This window comes from Mixophyes fleayi, chromosome 11, assembly GCF_038048845.1.
Source record: "Mixophyes fleayi isolate aMixFle1 chromosome 11, aMixFle1.hap1, whole genome shotgun sequence".
In the NCBI taxonomy this organism is placed as follows: domain Eukaryota; kingdom Metazoa; phylum Chordata; class Amphibia; order Anura; family Limnodynastidae; genus Mixophyes; species Mixophyes fleayi.
Window position 1 is genome coordinate 90542717 of NC_134412.1, and position 18890 is coordinate 90561606.

At 40.3% G+C, this 18890-nt stretch overlaps 1 protein-coding gene across 1 annotated transcript in view; it reads left to right on the top strand.

The window, feature by feature from the left end:
* Positions 1 to 18890, top strand: part of DISP3 (dispatched RND transporter family member 3) — a 96358-nt gene that overhangs the window by 46203 nt on the left and 31265 nt on the right. The window contains exons 6-10 of the mRNA XM_075190205.1: positions 4826 to 4986; positions 5635 to 5774; positions 7848 to 7993; positions 8418 to 8579; positions 10218 to 10379. Of these exons, the coding sequence (XP_075046306.1) occupies positions 4826 to 4986; positions 5635 to 5774; positions 7848 to 7993; positions 8418 to 8579; positions 10218 to 10379 (771 nt within the window). The remainder of the gene's footprint in view (positions 1 to 4825; positions 4987 to 5634; positions 5775 to 7847; positions 7994 to 8417; positions 8580 to 10217; positions 10380 to 18890) is intronic.

An 18890-nucleotide genomic window follows, 5' to 3' on the forward strand; every position in this document is an offset into this window, starting at 1 on the left:
CTTTCCCACTCTCCCGGAATTTACGGAGGACTCCTAGGAGAGCAGACCAGCGGGGTGGGGGCCTCCGTGGCATCGCGAGTAGAGTCAATTTGGCTCAGCCTTGCAGCAAAAGGATGACTGGGCCAGAATGATGCTGTTCGCGCCACCCCCTCTGTAATAAGTTTAAGTATGCCTTATATGCAATATGCAGCATTATCCTCATTTTAACGCGACAGTGTCTATAAAATTATAGACTATTATTTATAACACTTTATATCTGTGCATGAATTGCTACATTGCTGTCTGACAGTATTGTAGTAATGTCCTGTCTTATTGTTTCCCATTGTCTGGGTTAGGTCAGACTGCACCTGAAGCAGCAATTGTGGATAATATCGCTACTTCAGATGTCCCTACTTCTCTAGTGTTCCTCAGTATCCTTACATGTCAGGCTATCAAGCGAGCTTCTGAATATGTCTTATGTTCTCATATTACAGAGAAAGTAACCATTCTGTTGGAAATATATATCAATCGTTGCATATTACTCAGCTAAATAATATAATTAAATGAATTAAAGATGATCTTTTCTATCCCTTTGCTAAAAATGGACATGTTTAAATATCTCTTTATAAGGGCAGAGATTCTCCCTGGGGTCAAGAAGAAGCCAGCCTATCTGAAAAAAAAACGCTTCTGGTTTCCAATATAAGGAAACTTCTTTGTATATATTAGTGGATTCAGACAGAGGGTGTGGCCAGTGATGTCACAGAAACATAAATGAGTTGCTGTGCTGTGCCATATTATCTTTTTGTCCTATCTTAGTGACTTTTAAAGGGACACATTTTGCTGGTCTGTGTTAGAGTCATTGGGGGCTAATTAGATTTAAACCAAATTAAACATGCAACTCCATTAAGCTGCATTAAAACATATACTCCTTCTCTTAAATAATCTGCAATTCCTGCTTCAGTTTAAGGGAAACGTCATATTTTTCAGTTTAATGGGAAATCCATACATATTTAATGAATTTCCCATCACAGAGTATAAATAGCTTTGCAAAGTATTGCTACGAGCAGGTCTGCTCCTTTCTGGTGGAAATCTAAGCATATCTTTAAGTTGTTTCTAACCTATCCACTTGTGAGCTGTAATTTTCCCCTCACTCTTGCCAAGTATTGCAGAAAAGTGATGATTTTAAATATGTTTTAAGCACAATGTAGCAGAAAAAAAAATCAAATAACAATGTTACCAGATCATTTTATTACCAATTGGGGGACTACAGAATAAAACAAACAAGCAAACCAAAAGCTTGAATGGACATCTCGTTTAACAAACTGCTGAACCGACAATTCCTCTAATATGCAGAGGAAGAAGAGGAACATAGAATCAAATAAAAAAAAAATATTGTAAGGAATTATAATACTCATGTTTCCTTGTCATATAGAGTTAGAAAACAAAGGTCTTCAAAACTGACGCATCCCCTTAAAAACAATATTTGCCCCCTTAACCTTGATTTGTACATTTGTAGGAGTCCCTTCCTGTCCCTTCGCCCCTGTTATATCACAGTGATCACTTGAGGGCAGCCGGCTTCTGATTGGACGAGTGCTGAAACTATCCAATTAGAAAATAACGGCTTGTGTTCTCCAGCAGTCATCCCATTAGAGGTTACCAGCACTAGTGGTGACCCACGACAACTAGTTCCCAGTTGGCACCAGACCATGGACTAGTCTTGGTGAAGGGTGTAAAGCAATCTACTCTCCTAAAGGGTGAAAACCCTTTTAAAATCTTAGGAAATGAGCTTCATACAAAAGCAGTCACTATTAGATGTGTAATCAAAATGGATTGTAAGTAAAACTTCAATGTAACATATAATATCATATTTAGCCTTCTGAATGTCATATGGAAATTAAATGCTCAAAACGTACTTGCAGTTTGTGAACAGGGTGCCTTAGGGACCTGGTAGTTTTACACGTTGGTGTCAGGAGCCATCGAAAAACAGACAGTTTGGTGCTATAAAGAGACAATGCCACAACACAGATATATCCTTGTACAGATAACGCCTCGGGAGATCAGAGCAGTAATTGCTCCGTGACATTATGGGCGTCTGTGATCTGTAGCTTTCTGGAGTATTGTAACGTGGGGAACTTATGTCAGTCGGGGGTGTGCCTATAATGACATGGCCCCAGGCAGCTGGCTCAGACTGCAAGGTCCCCTGTTGGACGCAAAATATAGGGGACTAATTGAAAAAATAATTGTCTTGCAGAAAAAAGTTTAAACAAGCGGATAGCACCTTTGTGAAGCTTTATTAGTGATAAAAGTGACACTCGCTGTGTTTTATAGCAGATTACACAAATACAAGTGTTAATGTGGATATGTATAGGGGATAGTGGGGGAGCCTCAGGCAGGAGAATGGCTAGGCACATCTCATACAATAATATCATTAGATGGAACAGGATCCTATTGTTGTTTTACTTCCGTTGTTGCAAAATGAAATCCAAGAGATGAATGTGAAATGATGGACCGAATAAGCCTTATAGTGTCCTACAACATCTCCAATGCAGATATGGTCCTCCAAAGTGCTTTTGTGAACCCCCTTTTTTTTCCTTAAAGGTGTACCCACCACGAAAAAATATTTTTTGTCAGATATTTCCCCCACCCCACCACACACACACTTCCCCAAACTAGTCTATAGGTGTTGATCCATTGTTCAGGAAACGGCTGGCTCCTGCCTGCATGCAGTACTTCTCTAGTTCATCATCATCATCATCTTCTGTCAGTCTTATTAAGGTGTGATCATTCTCTCGTAGCCAGGGCCGGATTTACCACTAGGCAACCTAGGCAATTGCCTAGGGCCCAGCGGTCCCCAGAGGGCCCTCCCAGGGTCGGCGGTGAGACCAACCTTTAAAAATGGGCCGCTACTTATGGACCAGTGCTATGTGCTTGACCCCCCTGGGCTAAAGTCTGCCAGCCAGCCCCTGAATAAGTGTATATGTTATGCTAAAAACTATAGTGCTATGGAATTTTTCAGGGAGGGGGCCCCAAACCAGTATCTTGCCTAGGGCCCCATGAGGTCTAAATCTGGCTCTGCTCGTAGCACATGAATGTGTAGCGATAATTCTGCTCTCTTCCCAACTTTGCCCATGCCAAGCTATACCCCATAAAGCAAGCTCAATTTGCTAATTATTTTTATTAACCTTTCGGCTGGAAATATGACCATGTATTACATTTTTTGTTGTAACCTATCTAATTGTGAGCAGAACATTTCAGCGGTTACAGCACTGGTGTCATGAGTTCAATTCCCGACTATGGCCTTATCTGTGAGGAGTTTGTATGTTGCTTTTCCTTTGTCGCAACAATGTTGCAGCCCCCTGCAAATCCGTTAAACTTTGGTGCTACCGAAAAACTGTGACGGTTCCATTTTGCTTGCCAACCACATTACTGGGGGTACACGGGCGATATTAATTCTCTGTGATTAAAACTCATTAATGGCTTGGAATACACAGTGATACTTTGTGATTAAATTGTGTAATTAGGCAACGGAGACGGTCAATACTTAACAATTATAACTTATTGTGCAGATGACTGTCTAGTAAACAAGCTCCGGCACAATGGGCGATCGCTGTGATCGAGCAGATTAAAAATTGCTCCTTTAGGTTAGCCTCAAGGCAGGAGAAAAATTAAATAACAATGTCTGCAAAGCAATTAAAAAATATACTTTAGGCTCTAGCGGACTTTTCCAGGAAATATATAGAGAAACTAATTCAGAGGAAGACTGCGCTCTCCTCCCTGCCATAACCACAGCTGGCTCCTCTCAAAGAGAAGATGATGAAACGCGTGAGTTCCGGTAAAACAGAAATATTCTGTCAACGTCTCTATTTTTCTGTTATATTTGCTGTGGAGTCAGTGCTTTAAAATCCAATAAGAGAAGAGGTGTAGAGTTTTTGAACTCGCACTGAAATCCTCAGTCACCGGCTGCTAGTTTGCCTATATATTACATTACACTTTTATCTGCCAGTTGCCTATTAATGAATATCGATCCTGTTTGGTTTCTTTAAGCGAAGAGAATCCCGTACGTACTTGTGTTTTGATGCAAAACTGGTTTTCTGAGAGACCACCTGGGCTCTCTCTTTTTTTATGCGCCACTTTCTTTGAATGTTAATGTGTTTACGTTGGTATAAATGTGTTTTCCAATATATAATGTGCCTGAAAGGGATAAAAGGTATCACGTTGATCATATAGGTAAAAACCTCGTTTCTGTCATTTGTGAGAATGTATAAACTTCAGGTACTGTTGCCAGGAAACATATATTATGTAGCCCCTCCTGCTAATAAGGGTATACCTCCCAAATGCAACTTCCCCATCCCTTGAATCTCATTAAAATAATCATGTGAAAATGAAGTTGCGTATTCCCAGGTGGGTGCATATATAGACGCATATATGTGCTTAGCCGGCACTAGTCAAGGACCAATCACATTCCACTCCAACTCCGCCTATCAGATGAGGCAGAACTCTATACGCTTGTAGATGTTTAGGCGCGTTGTTTAAAGTCAGGTACACTAGTATGTACACTGCGGAAAGCGTAGTATATCACCCTTATAGTGCCCCCTAGTGCTCAGATTGTATAAAAATGTAAAATTCTTGTGACTTCACGATGAAGTCATGTTTGAAAAAAAAATAAAAAATTCTCATTTACTCTATTGCTGAGCAGCGGCAATTATTTTATTTTTTTTCCGCCTGGATTTCAGAGATTTCTGGAGAACGAACAAAATATGTTGCTATAATTCAGTGAAAGATAAATAAAAAGTAAAACATAATAAAAATAATCCTACATTAACCAGTCTTCTAATGTCTTCTCTAGGGGTGGATGATGTTTTTGTGTTTATAAACACATACCGCCAAGCGGAGCAGTTCAAAGACCCTCGGCAGCGTATGATCCATACGGTGCAAACGGCCGGAAAAGCCACATTTTTCACCTCGCTGACCACAGCCTCTGCCTATGCAGCAAACATCTTTTCTCAGGTTTGAAACTCATTTGTTGCTGCCTTGAAGATTAAAATGTACCAGTCGGCTACACGCAGTGGGGACAGCCAGTTTGTGGGCTGAAGCAATGTCAATGCGCTCATACCCAGTGACACCACTGAGCCTTGAGAACCAATCGAGAAGATGTCCTCCAGTGATGTCATTGGTACCTTGCAAATTGATTGGCTGGTTTCTCATGGATATTGGTTGAGCTGAGTCAGTGATGTCACCAATACCTAGCAAATTGATTGGCTGGCTTCTCGTGGATATTGGTTCAGCAGACTAAGTGGTGTCACTGGTATCTAGCGAATTGATTGGCTGGCTTCTCGTGGATATTGGTTCAGCAGACTAAGTGGTGTCACTGGTACCTAGCGAATTGGTTGGCTGGCTTCTCATGGATATTGGTTCAGCAGACTCAGTGATGTCACTGGTACCTAGCGAATTGATTAGTTGGCTTCTCGTAAATACCAGTTCAGCTCTCAAATTGGCTTCCTCCGCTGTGTGTAGCACTTACTTTAAATGGTCAAACTGGAATAATTGGAGGTGTAAGAGGGGGATTTTGTCATTATTTAATTTTGAATTAAAATCATGAATGTTTGCCAGCAAGAAGCTGTCTTATAATAGGACCCATTGTCTCTCTTGCTGCAGATTCCAGCTGTTCATGACTTTGGACTGTTCATGTCACTCATTGTCTCCTGTTGCTGGGTAGCGGTTCTGTTCATAATGCCAGCGGCTCTGGGAATATGGGAAGCCTACATCTCACCCCTGGAGATATCCTGCTACTCAAAGTGAGTTGAACCTTATGTACTGATTACCTGGGAGTATATGTTATCTATAGGAAATTGTTTTAAAAGTATTTTGCCTTCAATGATTCATTGTACCATGTGAAGTGCATTGAATGGTGTCCTACTGCAAGTGGGAGGAGCCTTTTTATTGAGTACAAACAGGTTGTTTGCGTGCAATAGATGTTTTTGCTTCTAGTAAAATAAACCTAAACCTGCATTTAATCCTGCATTTCACATTTTGGTATGATCCCTGCCTTCACTGTTTGCAATTTATAAAGTTGTTTTATAATGACATATTTTTTGCACTTTTTGGGATTCTGCAAATTAGCGTTTTCTTTGTTCTTAGTACACATTCACTGGCTTACAAGGAGAGGAAGAATTAAAAAAAATAAAGTAGCTTTTAAGAAAATGTTTAATAAATTTATTGTTGTTGTATAGTTGTTGTTTTTTCTCACGAACAAGTAAAATTGTTTATGTGCAATCAGCCTAAGTACTGTTTCATTGTAAAACCCTTAGTACTTTTTCTTTTGCCCTAATATCATTCGTATCACCTCCTGGCCAATGTTAGAATTTGGAGTGATTTTCCAGAATGACAATTCCCTATCATTAGTTAGGTCCCTCACTCAACATTCTAATCTTCGGAATCCGGGTGGAAAGGCGGCCATCTTTGTGGGTGGGGCGTGACCAGGTCACAACGAGGGCCTTTGAAACTCTAGGCCTATCCCAGCCTCCTTCCCTTCCCCAAAAAACACCATGGCACAATCGCACACACCAGTGTTGCACTGTGCAGAGCTGCGGTGAGCAGGAGACACCTCCCAGCATTTAAAGCAGTTGGGTCATAAGTCCTCGCTGTCAGGAGGGTGGGACAGTGGGAGGGTAGGAATACTATTGGTATATTATTTATATTAACCAATTCACCATAGACATCTTCATGAGTTGTGTGCACATGAAAAGAAAATTACGGTCATATGATTAAGCTTCGTTTGATCCACCAACAATTTATACATGACATTTTTAAATTTGTATTGTTATTTCAATTTTGCTGCCCCCAAAAATGTAATGCCTAAGCCAGCTGATCGTTATAGCCCACCCCTCACCTTTATCAGAAGCATCCTGAATGGCCCAGTCCCTGGGCCTGTATAGTGGTTAGCCCCAATGGAACCTCCTTCCCGAAGGGCCTCCATAATCATTGGGCTTCACAAAGATGGCCCCGGTGTGCAAAAAGAGAGACAGCAGAATCCATTGTTGGACTTGTCTCTCTGCTTCAAAAGAAGAGGGTCCTGGGAGGAGGGTAATTAATTGTATTTGTGGGAAATTTAATTGATGGTGTTTACAACATTAGATAATAGGTTTGTACTGGATTCTGTGCAGCCTGGATGAAATTGATGTAATTACTTTTAGATTTGATAAGGATTTTTCCCAGTTGTGTGTGAAGAGGAACCTTATGTGGGAAATGCACTGCAAGAGGAGGATAGGAAATTTGATTCCGGTCTTGAATAGCTGAAGACTATATCCTTGACTCATATGTCCTTTATTTAGCTATTGTAGGTAGATAGATAGATAGATAGATAGATAGATAGAAAACTATGAGATAGATATATAGATAGATAAATATGATATAGATATATACATAGATATGAGATAGATATATAGATAAATAGATAGATAGTTATGAGATAGAAAGATGGATAGATAGATAGAACATAGATATTAGATAGTTATTAGATAGACAGATAGATAGATAGTTATGAGATAGGTAGATACATAAATGGTTGTTCTATTTTATTACAAACGCTTGCTTTATTTATAACCTGAGTTATATTAATGACATAAATCCTGGCCAGGTGCATATGGTACGACGGGTCCGTCATCCTTTCTCTCCTCAGTAAATGGGACTTTGAGCCTCTAAAGCCTCCTGTTCAGCTGCTGCAGCGAGATATCTCTCTCTGTACATCTATTCAGAAACCCCTCTGGGGATTGTACTTCAAATCTTGAATAGGAATGTAAATGGATTTCCCTAGTGATGTTCTGACAATCACCCGAGAGCTTCTTGTTATTTCCTTCCTCTGTGTTCAGTTGCAGTGATCGGTGTCTGAAGAAAAACAGCTTGGACATCCACGAAGAGCTGCTGGTAGGGCAGGACTCCTGCTTACGACCAGTCCCGGGCACTATCCCGTACCTAGATGACGATATCCCTCTTCTAACCGTGGAAGAAGACTCAGGTAGGTTCATTGAATGGTAGAGTATCGTATATCTAAAGGATACTTGAATTATAACTAAATTTTAATTTGTCTTCACAAACATATCTGCAGGAAGTTGATGATAACGTAAATGAATACTCCACTTTCGTGGAGTCTTTGTATTAGGAGTTAAGGAGCAGAGTTGAATTGAAAATGGGAGTAACGTACTAAAAAAAAAAAAAAAAAAGAGCAGGGAAAACGTGCGTATTTTCACCTACAAGCTGTACGCATCTCTAGAATCGTCTACATAGACGCGTGTGTGTGGGCCCACTTTCTGGGTATATACAGAGCGATTTCACACAAGATACACCACGAAGACTGGCGTGCATCCCACTCTGAGAGGTGACAGGTTGTTTCTCTGTAATTTGTCAGACCTGTAAAGCACTTTCCCGTCTTCTCTCCTTAGTGGCCCTTGAATTTGGTGACGTGCCTTTGGTTTCTGTACTCCCGGATAACTTGGAACAGAAGACAGACACAGACAGAAGAGATCAAGTGATACGGTGGCTACATAGCATCCTGCAACACAGCGTCCTGTGGACTACGGCGAAGGGCCGACACATCACTGTGGGTAAGAAGTGTTATCGCTACAATGCTGTCTAACACCCCTGACATTTATAAATGCTTCTCCTTTGTAGACATCTTACTTGGTTTCTTTTGCATCCTATGTAGGGTAGATGGTAGACAGCAATTCAATTTATGTTTGAGTTATGCCGAAATGAAAAAAAAACAAAAACATTTAGTTTAACAAAATAATAACATTTATCAATTTAATCACTGTTGATAATGTCACAAACGGAAAAAAGCTATGGCAAGAGGAAGCTGGAAAGGCAATCACCAGCGTTTGCCGACATTTGGGCTTGGTAAAGTGGGGAAAGCTCTATCTGTGGCAAAAACACCTGTTGGTAAATAAACCCCTATATATCTGTGTGATGTAAGAGAGCTTGTTCATTGCAGAAGCTACATGTTTTATTATTATACATTGTTTTAAATGCTAACGTGTTAGAGCGTGGTATTACAGTTACATAGATGTCTCCTTCACACATCTAGTACCCCCTTTATCCCCATCCCCTGCCCAAGTTTCTCCCTGTACACAGCGGACCTGTAAGATGATGTCAGGGGGGTGTAAACACATCTACTGGGCACCCTCTGCCCTACAGCTGTCATATCAACCAGAGACCAGAAAACTCTACCCTGCCCCTACAAATACCATCCTTAGCTAATGATTGGTTGCTGCGGATAGCTGAGGGGTACACAGGGGCTGCTAGGCTTTTCCTTTAAAATGTTTCTAATAAGCTGCTGAGCCGAATCTCACCCCCCCCCCCCCCCCCCCCCCGGGCTAATATGTGCCTGTTGGCACAATTTATAAAATAATAATAAGGGGTAAACTTGTGATTGAATAGGAAGAGGGAAGCAGCAACATACAGGAAAGACACCAGAGGGGACAAGATATACGAGACAGGCAGCACACTGGACTTGTACAGAACAGGCGAGTTAGAGAGATCATTGTGGAGAAATGTTATTGCCTGAATGCACAAATGAGACATTATAGTAGCCTAAGGTGAGGAGATTACACAGTTACTGCAGTGTAGATGATAGACAGCTCACTGACCAGGCTGAAAGGACAAAACTACCACTGTCCATGGTGCTGAAATAGACCAGAAAAATTATATGTCTAAGTTCCTGGAAATGTCAATTTACTTTCTGTGCAGTAAGGGAAAATGTATCAAGCAAGTCTTTATCTGTGCAAACATATCCAGTCCTGTGCACTGTGAGTACATTATTTTGTATCCCTTTCCATTACTAATACATCAACTAATAACACTGAACACTTCCAGTAATATGAAAAAAGCACCAAGGGCCTGATTTTGAGTTAGGAGCAAAGCAAAGAAAAGGAGTAACTTTGCACCTGGGCAAAACTGGAGGGGGAGCTAAATTTAAAATGTGGGGACAGATTTATAGTTGGGGTAAGGCATGTCCTAGATCAACTTTAAATTTCAGTGTAAAAACAAAACTATCAAGTATTTGTGCACTATCTGAAAAAACAGCCAGTATTTATCTTATATGCAAAATAATAAATTAAATTGCATCCCTTGCATTGTAACATGGTTTGTCCCAGAGAACATTTACTAAAACCAGCAGGAGCAGATGAGAATCTGACCTAAACAATGACTTCTGAGATTTTTTTCTGTTTTGCATTACTTTCCAGGGATTTTCGTAGCGGTCCTCATCCTCTCCATATCCTTTGCGGCCCACCTTCACCCAGCCAGTCGGGCCCCTGTCCTCTTCAGACCGGACACGAATATACAGCTGCTCTTAGACCTCAAGTACAACCTTAGTTCGGAGGGAATATCCTGCGTTACCTGCTCCGGTAAGTGTCCACTCGCAGTCACACCCATAATACCAGTTGTCTTAAATAGATGAACTACTAATACCATTTACAGATATAGTGTACGTTTTACTAGTAGCTCCTCTATATATCTGTAAATGTTTACATATCTTGATAGAAGTTGAAGTGTTTGATATCCTTTTTACATTTCCTGTGCAACTCAGTTTAAGCGATTGTCCTCTGTCATCACCTATTTCCTGCAAAAGGTAAATAAGTGACTGGCTGTAGTGTCCTGTAATGGGATTAGTGACAGGAAGTTCACTGTGTGCAGGGAAATATCTCCCCCCGCCATCACAACTTTATCGCAAATATCTTAATTTCTAATCAGCTCCTGAAACTTGCGCACATAGCTCATGTGCACAAGATAAATTAAACCAAATTTGACGGCAGCCTATAAATCGACCTGAGATTTATTTAAACCAAAAATACACTTTTACGGAGATCCTCCACCATTATCATTGAAGTGTGATAAATGCAGTATTATAGTTATATGTTTCACTTCCCATCCAGGCTTTCCAACAGCAATTCATTTTAGGAAAATATGTATTTCATATTAAAAATTAGAAAACATTGAAAGCACAGAGGTATAAAGTGAGAACTCGTAAACATTGGCACAGTTGACAAAATGGCCACCATTCAGCGTGTGTGTGTAGGCGAATGGTACACTTTCACCTTTAACCGGGTCATTTTAGCGGTACCTGCCTCTGTGTGAATGCATGAAACGACTTGATAAAAATGTTTTGGTTTTCCAAATTAAAAATAAAAAAATATATTTCTCTTGTCATCATCGGCGGGTGATTCGTGACCCAGTGAATGGATGTCAATGTCTTCCTGCCCATATGACATCATCCATGATGCCAGTGCGATACTGCAGTGTGGCAGCCATTTTGTATACTCTGAAAACTAGAGATGCTCAGACTCGGTTCCCTGAGAACCGAACACACCCGAACTTAGCAGATCCAAGTACCGAACCGAGCCGGCTCGGTACTGTCGCGAGCCCTCGGATTTGAAAACGAGGCAAAACGTCATTGCTACTTCGCCGGATCTTGCGAGTTTTGAAATCCTTTTTAAGATCCAACATAGCGGGGGGTGGGAGGGAGGACGGACCCCCATTTATCTTTTCCGTCACTGCTGTGTGCCAATGTGTCCTAGATGTGCTAGGAACTGCCGTGTGTTTGGGTCATTGCTCTGTCGCTTACCATCCAGCCAGGTCGCTGCAGTCTTTGTTTGAAAGTGTATGAAAATAATATTGTGACCTGTGAGGTGGTCAAAATTGACTGCAAATGACTTGAAATTAGTGTTATTGAGGTTAATAATAATGTAGGAACAAAAAAAGAGAAAATTATGTGATTTTAGCATATTTTAGGATTTTTCCTAAAAAATCAAAACCAAAAACACACGAGGGCGGTTTTGCCAAAACCAAAACATGAAGCTAATCCAGATCCAAAAACAAAACCAGTTCACGGGGGTCAGTGAGCATCTCTACTGAAAACCAGGAATGAGAGGGCATGAAAAATCAGGGAGTGTGCCACAGAGAGAAACTGTGTGGATAGCAGCCATTTTGGGGCTGAACCAAACTGTAGCCGAGGCATGAGGCACTGTGTTGGGCTGCATTATCATGAAAAATTGTTCATCCTCAACATGGCTGCCTTCAGTTGAGTAAGTGAGGGGTTTATTTTATGAAACCAAATCCCATCCATCTTCGTATCTGTACTTGATCCTCAGCTTAATGTTTTATTCATTTCTGATGGCATTTCCCTGCCTGTGTGGTGTATTGTGTCCTTTCAAGGCCCCGATGTAAATTAGATATACAATCTGTTATCTAGATGAGGCCGACAGGATGCCGCAAATAATCGTTTCCATTGTTCATAATTCCAGTTAAAAAACACAATAAACATTTAAAATTGACAGTATTGTGGGATCTGACCTTCCTTTATCACCAAGCGCTGCCTCTGACCTGCGGGAGAGAAGGTTATCTCTCTAAAGCCTGTCGATATTACATTTATTTAGCCCATTTAATGTCACAATAGATGGGCTTCGGTATTTTCTATCTGGACTAAAATAGCTTTGACATTTCATTTAGATGGGAAAAGGGAAAAGTACAGCAGACTGTAATTAAATGTATCACATTGCACTGCTGTCGTTTTAAGGTAAGGCAAAGCCACTGTGTTATAGTGACGACAGTCACTTAGACACTGCGGAGGCAGCCATTTTGTGTGCCGAGCCAATATTCGTGAGATGGCAGACTATGAACTAATGACATTAACGATTACCTAATTTCTTAGGGATAGGTTTATCAAAGCTTAAAAAAAAATGAGTTGCCCATATCAACCAATCAGATTCTAGCTGTCATTTTGTGCATGTACTAGATAAATGATAGCTAGAATCTGATTGGTTGCTATGGGCAACACCTCCACCGTTCCTTTTTTGAAGGTTTGATAAATCTACTCCTTAGTGACCTCACTCCTTCAATGTGAAACCAGATATTAGGTGGGAAAAAGCCTATTACTTAGGGGAGATTCAATTGCCATCGATGTAGTGCGTGGACAATGAACGCTGTGCACATTGCCAACCATTGATTGAATTGAATCTCCCCCTTAGTGAGACCTTTACCGAAAAAGCAACTTAAACCAGGCCCAGTTATTAATAATCAAATAAGGGAATTCCAATACAAGATGAGGTGAAAAAAAAAGTTATTAAAAGTTAATAATCATTGGTAATACTCTGTGAAAACCTTTTTATTTCGACGTCTTGTTGTGAAGTTTCGGTTTGGTTTGACAGGATTTTTACTCCACCTATATTCAGGTTCTGATATTTTCAACTGAGGCTGCATCGTCCTCTTAAGAATTTTAATTATTGTTCTTCTTTATACCCTTTGTGCTAAACATTAACCTGTTTATTTTAACTACCGGTTGCCAATGAAGTAATAAGCTGTGTTTTGATGGATATTGTATCAGTCCACAGAATTGCTGGCTCCAATCTAACACGAGAGACATGGGAACGTTCAATAATTTGGAGCAGTATCTCATTAAATATGGATAAGAGTTTATTTGTTCTGAGTTTATTGCAATAGCTGTAAAGAATCTACGTGGGTAGAAGGAATTTGTCACAGGTGTATTATACCTCAGCAGACCAAACAAAATGGCTCCCACCTATGGTATATAAGTATCACAACAACAGGTGCTGTGTGTGTTATAATTAATGCTCTGATCTTTTACTCGTCATTGATTGTCAAATGTTCCTTGTAATTAAAGTGTATTTGGTTTCTTTAGCCAAATGTAATTATTTCTTACATTGAAGCTTGTCTGGGTGCTTTGGGACTATTTGTGTAATACATCTGATTTTCAAAGTATGGACGTTAGACAACATGGGGTTTGATCACAGCAAGGGCTGTACTCAAATTAAAAGGAGATCATCTTCAGTATAGAAAATAAAGGCCAAGGGAGAAATTCAAAGATTGTTCTATCTGTAACCCTTTGCTATATGAAATCTAGTCGAGTAGTGATGTATTTTCCTATCCAATGAAATCGAATTATGATAGAAGGCATTCATGTGTGTTTAGTAGTTAACATTCACATGCATTAATAATGTGTGACAGGAGTAAGAGAAGCTACTACACAGCTAGGAGAGGGTGTGTGTAGTGTATGCAGAATCTGATTGGCTGTGAATCATGTCCAATCAGTTACCTCATACGCTACAAACCTGGAAAGCTTGAACTATCTGCTCAGCTCAGCTCTCCATGCTTTCATCGCGGCTGGACTTGCTCTTCATGACTGTGCAGCGCCAATTCCACTCTCCTCTCATCTAGCACACATTGAACATACCTGTAACACATCAAAGGACTGACACAGACACTTGACATGGATGCAATTGGCCAAAGCATGTGTTGATTACATAAATGGAGAAGCAGTGTTAAACTATGTCTGCTTGAGAAGCCAGCCAAAACAACGTTCATTCCCTCAGGACCCTACCTTTTGGGGTACCTTTCAAATAATACCAAACTCCCTTATCAGCCACATAAAACAAGAACCAATAATTCCTCATGGACTAACTCTACCCCATGACAGCTAGTCTAAATGCCAAATGGGGAGACAAGCTGTCACTGTACAATTACCGCTAAACACTCTCTGCTTATGCTATACATACAGTAAATCTACTACTATTTCAAGCCCCCACCCAACCCTACGCTAACTTCCTTAACCAATCACTGCTTCTTAAACCCTAATTATTTATTTTACGTATTTAGATCTCTTCCTGCTTGTTCTTATCCCAAGCATGCCCCTCATCTACCTTGCTTCAGGTTTTCCTTACAAGTTATGCAAGGAGAACTAAGGGACCCCCACCAACCCCTGACAACACATTTAAATGATAGTCCTCTGATCTGCTTTAACCTAATGATGATCTCTTTTTACTAAACCTATACTTACGGTACCAGAGATTTCAGCCTGAGGAGACCTATAAATTGATTAGGAATTAATGACATTACTGAGGAACTAGTTAGGTAAGATTAAGTGGGAAGGAAATATATATATTAATAGCATAAGTATGACTTTTTTGAGTGACATTTCTATGACGCCGTTGTATTACCAAATTAAAGGTCTCGGTCTGTAGATTTGCAGAAAAATATTCCCATTGCAATTAGTTGCATCGTTTCGCAGTTATTTGGCAAAATGTCCGCCCGCTATTTACAACAACGTATTACCATTGTAAAATGTGACTGTTGACAGTAGACATGTGTACCTGCTGGTTGCTCTGGAAACAGTGACAGTTAGTGAACTCTCCCTGTGCACATGCTGGGTGACCTGTAATGTGACCTTCTGGGTGGTCTGGAAACTGTGACAGTTATTTGCAGCCCTGCTGGGTGACCTGAAACATGTGACCTGCTGAGTGGTCTGGAAACTGTGACAGTCATTTACAGCCCTGATGGGTGATCTGGAACATATGACCTAATGGGTGGTCTAGAAACTGTGACAGTCATTTGCAGCCCTGCTGTGTGACCTGGAACATGTGACCTGCTGGGTGGTCTGGAAACTGTCACAGTTTTTTGCAGCCACATATTTCAGCGTGTCTTGCGGGGACTATGCCCAAAAACTTCGATGGAAGATGTTACACATATATTGTAGTGAATAAAGAAATGATTTAGGTCCTTTAATATAGTGATTGATAATATAGTTATTTATTCATTATACTATAACATTTCTACATAATGTAGTATATAAAAAAGTTAATAAAGTATTTAGTCATTACATTTCAGTTTAATTTAAGGCGGTTGCTGCCGAGTTTCTCTATTTGTCGTACTAACTTGATGTATTTTAAATACAATGCATACAAAATACATTATACAAAAGTGTGGTATATGCTATAAAAGTAATAATTTGCATGGGTATCCCTGTAAATGAAGGTCTCCTGCAATCCAGTGTACACTCAGCATTGTATTATTTCTCAGTTAATAGTAAATATTATCAGCTAGAATAAGCCTGTACATTTATCACATCTTCATAGAACTGCTGGGGCCGGATGCCAGGCAATGCATCATATCCAAGCTGCTGTCTGGTTAGAATAATCTTCTCCAATAACGCTATTGATATCTTCTTTTGTTACAAAGAGACTTTCAATAAACTGGGCATTGATCGGGCAAAGTGCTGTTCATTTCTTTTGGTATAATTGGTCGCTCTGGGGGTTCACTCAATAGTCTCGGTGGCGTAGTATTGGCTGTAGTTATTTCGGTTCGGGATAATAAAGGTTATTTAAAAAAGTTAAAACAAAAAAGGCACCTCAGTGCGTATGACATTTACACCTCCTTGTGCACTGATGCACCTGACTTTAAGCAATGCACATACAGCATTACTGGCTTGAGTGCGGGCTACATCCAAAAATGATATTTAGTTTTGCAGGACAAGGAATCAAGGAATGGAGATGGGGCATTTCTAACAACATGATAAAACATTCAAACACGCAAAAGTGACAAATAATGTAATAGAGTCAGCGCATGCGCCTTACGCACAATTCGGGGGCCCCATGGGCTCTGTCCTCCCAACGCTTCTTACCTTGTGTGGAGAGGCATATTTTCTATTGCGGAGTGTGGCCCTGAGCTGTGACTTCACAGCTAAGCGGCACACACCCAGCCCATTACCAACGTGACAGTATTTTACTCATTCAGGGCTTGATTCACCTTCGCACGCAAGTCCATTAGCGTGCTGTATCTTGCATGAAATAGCTCTGCGCATTCGCCAGAATCAGACTTACGCCTGTGAACGCAATTGTATGCAATTCATGTCTGCAGGCAAATGATATTTACAACTGATTGGCTACAACTTGGAGGGCAGAACGGGGGAAGGAAAGAGCGGACTAACGTAGGCAACGTAAAGTAAGGGAGTGCCAAGGGTGCGCTAATACAGATGGAGCCTATCAAAGTTCAGGGCATCCCCCAGGTACGTGTTTTTTAGATGTATCATTTGCACCAGCTACAGGACAGGTGACAGTGCCGAGTTATAGTGATGACTACACGTATGCATGCCGCAACATGTGTGTGCATGTAAGAGAAACTATAAAATGCATTTTATTTACAGTATGCATTAAGAATATCCTGATTTATGTCACAATTTTTTTTTTATTTTTTTAAAAACAACAACATATTGTTATGAATGTTTATAGTATTAAGTGTTGTATATTAATTTTATAAAATATGTTTTTTCCATGCGTCCTAATGGGACTTTATATTGCACATTTGCATTGTGTGTATCCTGCTCTGAGTTCTATCTGCATACGGCAAGTACCATACAGCCAGAGCAGATCGCAAGAATGGAAACGTTCCTTGAATTCCGCTTGTATTTGAATACAGGGGCACAAGTTACGCCTGTCTTTTTTTTTTTTTTTTTTTTTAGTTACGTTCACAATGCGTTTAAAGATGAATCAGACCCTAAGTGTTTTAGGCGACCCCCAAGGTTTGGCGGCCTTGGTTACCGTTGGCCTAGTGGTTGCGCCGCCCTGGATACAGTCCCTCACTCTCATCATTACTGGTACTAGACAAGACTTCCTTCATGTGCATTTCCAGCCAGACCAGCAATAACACATATGGGGGTGGATATTGGTGTCCAGGGGCAGTTCCCTAAATTGTAATGTGGCTGCAAATTAATATGCGGTGAGCAAATAGATGCATTTGCAAAACAAAAAAGAAATGCCAATATAATTGCTAAATGACCTTGTGTTTAAAGCTACTTGTACAGATGCTTTGTCTATGACCATAGTGGACTTTTAAAATAGCCAAGAGCATCCTTAGTTCATCTTGCAGTCCTGGCCAATAACCAGGCTTTGTGATGCTGCAAAGGAGAGTTATGAGCTGGAGAGCCATTCAGAAGCCACAGTCGCAGAGGCTGCAGATTCTGATTGGACCTTCTAATCAGTCCACTTTGAGAACAATTTTAAAGTGGTGAACTTAAAAGGTTTCCCGGATTAAGTAATATTGTAAAAGGAATGCTGCGCAAACTTTAAAATACAAAAATATATACCCAATCAATAATAAGATGCTAGCGGTTTATTGTTGTTAACATTTCTGTTCCTTGTAAAGTTATGTCCAACTTGTGTGGTGGAATTTTCAGCAGACATGTATCAATTCAGTTAGAAAAGATAATAGTCTGAGTTCTCATATCACCCCTCCCTCCATTGCCTACAATAGAATTTGGCATGGAGCCCAGATATTAATGTGGTTTTTTTTTACTTTGTTTCAACATTGTTGTTGTTCTCTGCAAAGCCGTTAATTCCGGTATGATGGTTTTGTGTGAATAGATGGTGGTTCCTGTACACTGGTGGAAAGTTTTGGATGTTCCTAGCAAAGTGCCAGCTGAACAACTCGTATTGAGCCTCAATGCAAAAAATTAAGTTCTATTTTGCTTTCAAGATATTTAAATGAGACTTAAGGTAGGAGGGAGAAGGTGCTTTTAATGGGGCATCTCTGCAGGACCAATATGTTATTAGTAGTCGTCCAGAGCTCACAATGGGACGGCTTATATGGCGACTAGTCTCATTTGATTCAAGTAGGCGCATTTATACACTCACCGATACCCGTGTAATAATAATAAACATACACACAAAAGTGACACATGTAATATAGACGGTGCCAATGTCCTATCTGACTCTCATAATACAGACATAAGTGAAGCTGGAAGCAGAAGATAAAACAAAAGTCTAAATGAAGGACGAGGGTGGACCTATAGTGTTAGCAGGATGGAGTTTCCCTCTTTCAATCATACCCACATATTCTGGGGCAGTTCCCCATAACAGAAAGTGGCCGTTCGCCTATGTATGTGCTGAACAGACAAATAGGTACATTTCTGCATAAAAAATACATTTACATATTTATTTATATCGTACATCCCTCTTAAGATTGTGTATCAAGTATCAAGCTATGAATAATGCGGCAGGCTGATGTTGTTTTGAGTCTTCAGCGATGAACTTGGAAATGAATTGTCCATCGGTGGTTTGTTACAAGTCTCT